The sequence below is a fragment of the Piliocolobus tephrosceles genome, chromosome 18, assembly GCF_002776525.5.
Source record: "Piliocolobus tephrosceles isolate RC106 chromosome 18, ASM277652v3, whole genome shotgun sequence".
In the NCBI taxonomy this organism is placed as follows: Eukaryota; Metazoa; Chordata; class Mammalia; order Primates; family Cercopithecidae; genus Piliocolobus; species Piliocolobus tephrosceles.
In genome coordinates, this window is record NC_045451.1 from 20,562,727 (window position 1) to 20,571,819 (window position 9,093).

Below are 9,093 nucleotides of genomic sequence, written 5' to 3' on the forward strand. Positions count from 1 at the left end.
ATTCATTCATATTGTCATTTTTAAATAAAGAAACAACTTATTTTCAAATGGATTTTTCCTTAGCTCCTGTAACAATAATTAATTTGAACAAATGTTTGTAACTTGAAAGTTTACTTTAAATACGAATGTCAACATGGAGGTCCTACAAAGTAAGTAAGTTTACGTTTTGGTAGGAGAAGAAAATGACACAAATTGGATTAACTGGGCAAACAAGGCCCCATCTTTAAGTGAATATGTATGTGGAGAAAACTTGTGCCTGTTCCACTTCCTCTTCCTTCCTCATGAAAAACTGCACGGAACAGGCACAGGCAATGTAAATAAATAAAAAGAGCTAAATAGATCATCTTAAAAATTAAAAAAAACAAACACCAATATGTCTTTAAAACTATGCTTACCCATCCCCAAACATATAAATGCAGGATATTTTTAAATGCATAGAACATACATGAAATGAGAACATAAGTGATTATTCCCACTTTTTTCATATCATGTGTCTTGCATAGGTTCAGATGAATAAAAACAATTATTTCCTCCTTGTGGCCACAAGATTTTACCACTCCTCTTCAGTTTCTATTTCTTGGAACCTTGTATTCCTCCAAATTCACTATTAACACAAGGAAGACCCTAACCACAAAGTTGATGACCCGACTTGCAGATGCAAAGATTGAGTTCCAGAAAGCAAATACCTTAAAAGCCTCTTAAGAAGCAACTGCTCTTTTCTTTTTTTGTTGTGGGCACACATTTAGTATGTTAAAATATTTTGGTCTAATCCCAACATCCCTAAATTTTTTAAAGCAACTTTAAATTCTTCCTGATGTTTCATTAAATAGATATTTACTATCAAAATAATTATGTGATTTTAGCTAAAATAGTTAAAGTATCTTAAGAGGATTTTACTGTACTTCAAGTGAGAATGATGAAAGGCATCTCCCATGCATTTTATTCACCTGAGTAATGCCATCACCACCACTATCTTCACCTTGCCTAGAAGGAGACAATCTCCAAGATGTTCATTTGCATTAAGCAATTACTCTACATGAACTCACATATGTTCAATACAGGAAATGTCAAGGATTCATAATCCAGGCATTTAGCCGACATGAGACCAGAATAAATTCAGGGACTTTACTTGCTCTTCAAACTGAACTTTTTTGTATAATTTTTTGTTTGTTTTTGAGACGGAGTCTTGTTCTGTCACCCAGGCTAGAGTACAGTGGCACAATCTCGGCTCACTGCGATCTCTGCCTCCTGAATTCAAGTGATTCTCCTGCCTCGGCCTCCCAAGTAGCGAGGATTACAGGCATGTACCACCACACCCAGCTGATTTTTGTATTTCTAGTAGAGATGGGGTTTCACCATGTTGGCCTCAAGTGATCCACCTACCTTGGCCTCCCAAAGTGCTGGGATTACAGGTGTGACCCACTGTGCCCAGCCTGTATAATATATTTTTAAAAGAGCAAAACTAAAAGAAAGAGATTGAGTATCCTGATAATATGAGGTCTCTTGTTTCTCTGTTTAAAAAGTAAGTCATTTTAATCTCTGAAAGCCAATGGATATTATCTCCTAATCACACAAGAAAAAAAAATGCTTAACATATTACAGTGGACAGTTAAGCAGCTAGAACTAAGCACTGGACTTAGTAAGCTTAAAAGGCTATAAATAGATTTCTGTGCCCCTTTTGGGGGTTGGAGAGTAAAACAGACCACACTGGATATTTATTCATTTCATTAACTGAACACCACTAGGTGCCAGGTACCATACTATATCCTAGATATTTAACAGTCCATTTACAATGCAATCTTTACAGAAAAGAAAAAAAGAAAAAGAAACTAAAAGGTTTAGGGGCATTAATTACAATGCAAACCTAACCGCTTAAATAATTTCAAGGGAAAAAACCTTCATTTTTCTAAATATACCAATATTTGTATGAATTAGCATAATTCATCAGAGCTCTTGTCTGTTTCTAAGTATTATACAATACCGAATTCTCAAGAAAAAGAAAACTTCGGCGTGGTGTGGTGGCTCATGCCTGTAATCCCAGCACTTTGGGATGCCAAGGCGGGCAGATCACCTGAGGTCAGGAGTTCAAGATCAGCCTGGCCAACACGGTGAAACTAAAAATACAAAAATTACAAAAATTAGCTGGGTGTGGTGGTGCACACCTGTAATCCCAGCTACTCGGGAGGCTGAGGCAGGAGAATCACTTGAACCTGGGAAGCGGAGGTTGCAGTGAGCCAAGATCGTGCCACTGCATTCTAGCCTGGGAGACAGAGGGAGACTCTCTCTCAAAAAATAAAAAATAAAAAAAAAAGGAAAGGAAAACTTCAGAGTCATCATTTTCACATATTAAAAGAAAAAGAAAGAAAAAAAAACCCTAGTACTTTTTTACTCTTAACATCAGGGCAGGCATTGGTTCCTTTTCACGAATCTTTTCGTAGGCAGATCAGGACTCCTGAATGAAAAGCACCCCACAGTCAAGTGAACACACGATGACAGCACGTAAGTTGCTCACTGACAACGACCAGCATCCATCCCTTCCCTCGACAGTGAGGCGTGCTTTAGAGTCACCTGCAGCTCAGCCTTGATTTACGACCAGTGAATGGATCTGTAATTCATTTAAAGGAGAGGTTAGATGCACACACACCTTGATATGGTCCATCATAAGTTGCTTCTGTGCATATAAAAGAGAACAGTCTGGACACTTGAAAACAGACACCTTCTGGTTTTCAATGTGTTGGTCAAAGTGGCGATACAGCAAGGTTTGCAGGGTGAACACAGTGTCGCACATGGAACACTTATATATTATTCTAAAATAGAAGAGTGCAGCGAGATCATGTCAGTCAGCCTGTTTTAAGTCAAAGGAGCTGCTATTTTATAGCTAAAGAACTCGGGAGGCAGAGGCACACTGAGAACACACAAACACAATAAATAGAACAACAATTAGCTTTGAAACAAACTTTTGAAGACAACTGGCATCACTCAATCATAGATCAACCTTAACATTTTGAGTAAAGATGTACTTGGCTACATTTACTTAGAAATCTAAATTAATGACCATTTTACTACTCACAGATCTATAACTGGCACATGTTTGCACAAAGTCTTCATGTTACTTTAACACAGAGCAAAAGCATCCTTTTTTTTTTTTTAAAGATTTTTTTTAAGATCAGACCAGGCAATGATGATACCCTAACTTGGAAAAGAATGGTAATCTGATTAATAAACTAAATAGGACTACTCAACTCCAAAGTTTCCGTTTAGAGTCAGTAGCAATTTTACACTTGAATGTCAATATTTCTATACCTGTTCTTAACACAGGAAGCCCTACGCTAGTATACAAATATACACTAAAATCAAGAAACAGAAAATAAAATCGATACCACTGTTATTTCAACAATGCTTGAATGTTTCTTATGCTTTGAATGATTTAAAATATTCACTTGTCTCCTACAAACTATTTCCATGACTAATATGTTACTAACAAGCAGCCTCCTCGAATGAATTCAGCAGACCTGAACCTTCTGAACATAATATCCTTCCTGCCTATCCACACTCGCTACTGAAATGAGGGCACGAGATGTCTGGAGAGGGTAAAGGGCTGCGTCTACCCTGCCGCTGGCCTCTGCCTCCAATGGATGTAATCGGTCATTTGTGAACAGTTCTGATGGCAGCAGGTCACCATTTTTCAGTCACTGCTCTGGGTCACCCTGGCGCATGGGGAGGGCCTATGGGCATCTGTATTTTCTCTGGAGAACTGTGAGAATGGGCACAAAGAATTCTAAAGAGCCGCTTAGGAAAAGGTCAGAGAAAAGCCGACTGGATGTGAGGGTCAGAAAGGAGGAGAGAGAAGTTGAGGCTTTACCTGCTATTCCTACGGCAAAGTTGAAGAAAGGAATGCCTCCTAAACCACGTGCCTTCCCTCTCTCAGGGCCCACGCAGCTTCAAACCTCACTGTGCGATTCTCCGTCCAAAATTACAGATTTAACTTTTTTTCTCTTTTTTTATTTTTATTCTACTTTAAGTTCTGGGGTACATGTGCACAACATGCAGGTTTGTTACGTATGTATACATGTGCTGTGTTGGTGTGCTGCACCCATTAACTTCTCATTTACATTAGGTATATCTCCTAATGCTATCCCTCCCCTCTACTCCCTCCCCACAATAGGACCCGGTGTGTGATGCTCCCCTTCCCGTGACTTTTTTCTCTTTTTCCCCCATAAGATTTGTAAGTTTAACTGGATTGGCCTGTTTTTTAAAGGTCTTGAGATGTTACTTTACTGCAGCGCACAAGTACCCTTGGGGGCGGGGGTGCTGAGGAGCAGGCGAGGTTTTCCGGATCGTACACTGCAGCACAATGTTGTACACTAATCATGTGTCATCACTAACTGTAGCAGGTGTGACAAAGATGTTCACTTTCTCCCTGTTTGAAACTGCTTAGTGTTGTGAACAGCCCAAATGCCCAAGAGTATAAATGGTTAAACAGAAAACTAGGCCGGCACGGTGGCTCATGCCTGTAATCCCAGCACTTTGGGAAGCTGAGGTGGGTGGATTGCCTGAGCTCAGGAGTTTGAGACTAGCTTGGGCAACAGGGCAAAACCCTATCTCTACTAAAAATACAAAAAATTAGCCAGGCGTGGGAGCATACACCTGTAGTCCCCGCTACTTGGGTGGCTGAGGCACAAGAATTGCTTGGGCCCAGGAGGTGGAGGTTGCAGTGAACTGAGATCACGCCACTGTACTCCAGCCTGGGCAACAGAGCAAGACTATGTCTCAAAAAAAGAAAAAAGAAAAAAGAAAAAAAGAAAGAAAACTATATGAAGGTTTTTAAAAATTATGTCACAGGGCTATACCAATGGCATGGAAAATTTTTCACGCAAATTAAAACAGAAGATAACAAGACAATGTATGATATGATCACATTTTTTAAAGGGCATAGAAAAGAAAGAGAAGGCATAGGATTGTCGTCATGTCTGCTGGATAATAGTATATGTATTTTTATTGCTTTGTTTGTCTCTATTTCCTGTTTTTTCTGTAGTTGGCATAGGAAAATTTTTTTTTTAAAGGATAGACTTGGCCGGGCCCGGTGGCTCACGCCTGTAATCCCAGAACTTTGGGAGGCCAAGGCAGGAGGATCACCAGGTCAGGAGATCGAGACCAACCTGACCAACATTGTCAAACCCTGTCTCTACGAAAATATAAAAAAAAAAATCAGGCCGGGCGCGGTGGCTCAAGCCTGTAATCCCAGCACTTTGGGAGGCCGAGACGGGCGGATCACGAGGTCAGGAGATCGAGACCATCCTGGCTAACACGGTGAAACCCCGTCTCTACTAAAAATACAAAAACTAGCCGGGCGAGGTGGCGGGCGCCTGTAGTCCCAGCTACTCCGGAGGCTGAGGCAGGAGAATGGCGTAAACCCGGGAGGCGGAGCTTGCAGTGAGCTGAGATCCGGCCACTGCACTCCAGTCCAGGCGACAGAGCGAGACTCCGCCTCAAAAAAAAAAAAAAAAAAAAAAAAAAAAAAAAAAAAAAAAAAAAAAAATCAGCCAGGCGTGGTGGCGTGCACCTATAAGTACCAGCTACTCGGGAGGCTGAGGCAGGGGAATCACTTGAACCCAGAAGGCAGAGGTTATAGTGAGCTGAGACCACACTACTATACTCCAGCCTGGCGACGGAGTGAGACTCCATCTCAAAAAAAAAAAAAAAAAAAAAAAAAAAGATAGCTTCAAGAAAAGAACTCAGATTTACTAGCTAAGCTAATAAACTGCTCAGAACTCAGCTGGACGCAGTGGCTTACACCTGTAATCCCAGCACTTTGGGAGGCCGAGGCAGGCAGATCACGAGGTCAGGAGATCAAGACCATCCTGGCTAACATGGTGAAACCCCATCTCTACTAAAAATACAAAAAAAAATTAGCCAGACATGGTGGTGGGCATCTATAGTCCCAGCTACTTGGTAGGCAGAGGTAGGAGAATGGCGTGAACCCGGAAGGCGGAGCTTGCAGCGAGCCAAGATCACGCCACTGCACTCCAGCCTGGGCGACAGAGCGAGACTCCACCTCAAAAACTCAATTTTCACATTGTGAGAAATCATTATTTCACAAGCAACGCCACAACTCATTTTATTCATGCTACATTCCTTTGGGGAGGGATTCTGTTGTTTGGATGTGCTGTCTTAATAACAGAAAGTGTAAAACAGGAGACCATCTATTTACGTAGGCATCATTCTGAGGACGCTGAGGAGCCGGTTGTTGGTGTAATATTAGAATCCCTCCCCACAAAATACGAACAGATATAAAAGGGAACACGGTGACTTTATAATGGAGTCACCATTATAAAGACACACCAGACACTGCCTTGCCTTAATGATGAAGGGCAGCATCACCACTACCTTGTAGGATAGGTGGACGTCGCTCTTGCCCCCAGAGTGATCCTTTGAGAAAAGCATGGCATCACGGGCCAGGCACTGCCGCCAAGAGCACATGCCCAAGTCCAGCAATGAGACTGCAGTGACAGACCAAGTGAGGGTCAGCCACAGGAGAGGCGTGGGCCCCCTTTTAGACGGCCAGACACATGAGACCAGGGGACGCTGAGCTACTGCTTCAGACGGAAGGACACTGATAAGGCAGCACAAGTAAATCCAAAATGTACACCCAGATAAGATCTCGGACCAGAGAGGAGAAAGACACGCCTAACAACTGGGAGGAATCTGGATGAAGTCAATGAACGGGACTGTATTATAATCAACAGACTTCCTGACTGGGGGCGCTGCATGGAGGTTATTTACACAAGTTCCTTTTGTGGAAGGGACCAGAACACACCAAAGTATTTACATCATGGTTCCCCTTTCCTCCTAAATACAAAGCAGGGAGGGAGACAGACCAATGATTGCAAGGCTAACAACTGAGGAATCTGGGGGAAAAAGATGCACGCATTCTCTCCATGTTCTTCCAGCTTTTTTTGTAGGATAAAATCCATTAAAAACTGCAGTTGATTTTTTTTTGAAGTCCAAATACAACAAACCTCACAGACATGTCTTTTAGGAGCAGAATCTGAGGATTGAGCAAACTCTCCAACGAAAATGGAAAATCCCCAGGGAGACCAGCTGCCAGGCAGAGAGGAGGGGCGGCATTCAAGATAGAGAGACCAGTCTGCACAAAGGCAGGGGTCTACTGGGCACGGTTTGCTGGGAAACAGTGAGAATCCCAGTGTGGCTGGGCTCCCCGGGGTGTGGGAGTGGCCACAGAGGGTGCTTTAGAGTTGTGCAGGGCTTTGAAGGTCAAACCTGGAAGTCTGGACCTAATCCTAAATGCAAGACTGGGTGAGTAGCAGGGTGACTACATCACAACGAAGGCAGCAGGGGAGGGAGAAGAGGGAAGGGAGAGAAAGAGGAGGAGAGGGGGAAGGGGAAAGGAAGGAGAAGGAGAAAAGAATAAAAAGCTAAAACCAAATACCCATACTCAGTCAGGTCAAATTTACAGCAACAAACTCTCCAAAACACTTCAAACAGGCGTCACAACAAATAAATAAAAGACTCCAAGCTTTGAAATTGCTGCCATAAGCCTCCTACATTACCATCAATTGAATCCAGCTAGGGGCAAAGCACCATCCTCCAAGTCATACACCTAATCCCCACAGCCTGGGTTAGGTAGATGACACTGCTGCCATTTCACAGATGGGACACCAGTACTTAGTGAGACTAGATAATCTGCTTGGTGTTGAACAGATTTCAGGGTCAAGGTTCAAACTCAGCTTCCTCTGACCCCATACTCCTCTCTCATGCCTCTATTCTAATTTTGCACGTTTTACTTCTTAGGAACATGTTCAAAAACTCTGTCTCTTATACAATTCTTATTTTGAAGTTCTCATTTCTCCACTTACATACATTTAGAAATTGCCAGTAAATGGAAGGCATAGCAAAAGAAACTGCTGTTAATCAGCAGTCAAGGAAAAAATAGAAGCAGATACAAAACTTCATTACCATAAGATACAGGCTAGGCGCGGTGGCTCACACCTATAATCCCAGCACTTTGGGAGGCTGAGGCAGGTGGATCACAAGCTCAGGAGATTGAGACCATCCTGGCCAACATGGCGAAACCTCATCTCTACTAAAAATACAAAAATTAGCTGGACATGGTGGCGCGTGCCTGTAATCCTAGCTACTCAGGAGGCTGAGGCAGGAGAATTGCTTGAACCAGGGAGTCGCAGGTTGCAGCGAGCCAAGACTGCGCCACTGTGCTCCAGCCTGGCAACACAGCGAGACTCTATCTCAAAAAAAGAGATACAGTAATAGACATTCAAAATGATCCCAAATTATGCAGAAAAGATTAAGGGGTACTCGAAGTTTCCCTTTAAACAGCAGGGTACTATGCCTGCCCACACACTGGAAAACAAGAAACAAAGCGCTTACAACAGTACGCAGCACACAGTAAACACAGTAAATCAAAGAAAGATCGCGTGCCATGCTTTTTGAACTGGGATGCTGGGACTATGGGACTTCACGGGTATATTTTCACACATCCATATGTCCTCTAAGAAAAACGGGTGAGAAGTTATTTTAACACTGATCATTTAAAAAATTAATGTAAATCATTTGCATAAATTTACGTCATTTGTATAACCACCTGTTAAACAAATACTGCTGGGGGATTTCAGTGCCTGAGCTGGGACTACTTAGTCATTTTGGACTAACGTAAACAGGATAGAGATGGATTTAATGCCAAAAGAAACCTTTGGGTCAAATGTAGGCCAAACAGCCACAGGATGAAAGCTTTTACCTTAGCTTTAATTGGAAAAGGGGGTGAGGGAGGGTTCTCTCGGGCACACTGCAGTACAGGCCTACTAGGCCCAACAGAGCTGGTAGCAGCAGCCCCCATTGCCACAGCCAGGCTGCGGGTGAGGGCTCCAGGCAGCCAGACTAGCCCTCACACTGAATGCATGTGATTAACTTATCTTTCAGTGGCTTTGGAGTTTTGTTAACCACTTCTATAAATTTGTTTCACTTTTATAATTTAAAATACAGTACCTATTTGAAGGAAGGAAGGAAGGAAGGAAGGAAGGAAGGAAGGAAGGAAGGAAGGAAGGAAGGAAGGAAGGA

The 9,093-nt window shown here is 42.6% G+C and overlaps 1 protein-coding gene across 8 annotated transcripts in view; it reads right to left on the reverse strand.

The window, feature by feature from the left end:
* Positions 1-9,093, reverse strand: part of ZNF532 (zinc finger protein 532) — a 129,260-nt gene that overhangs the window by 37,804 nt on the left and 82,363 nt on the right. For all 8 annotated transcript variants that reach the window (XM_023218336.3, XM_023218329.2, XM_023218332.2 and 5 more), the window contains one exon: positions 2,645-2,807. In XM_023218336.3, coding sequence (XP_023074104.1) covers positions 2,645-2,807 — 163 coding nt within the window. The remainder of the gene's footprint in view (positions 1-2,644; positions 2,808-9,093) is intronic.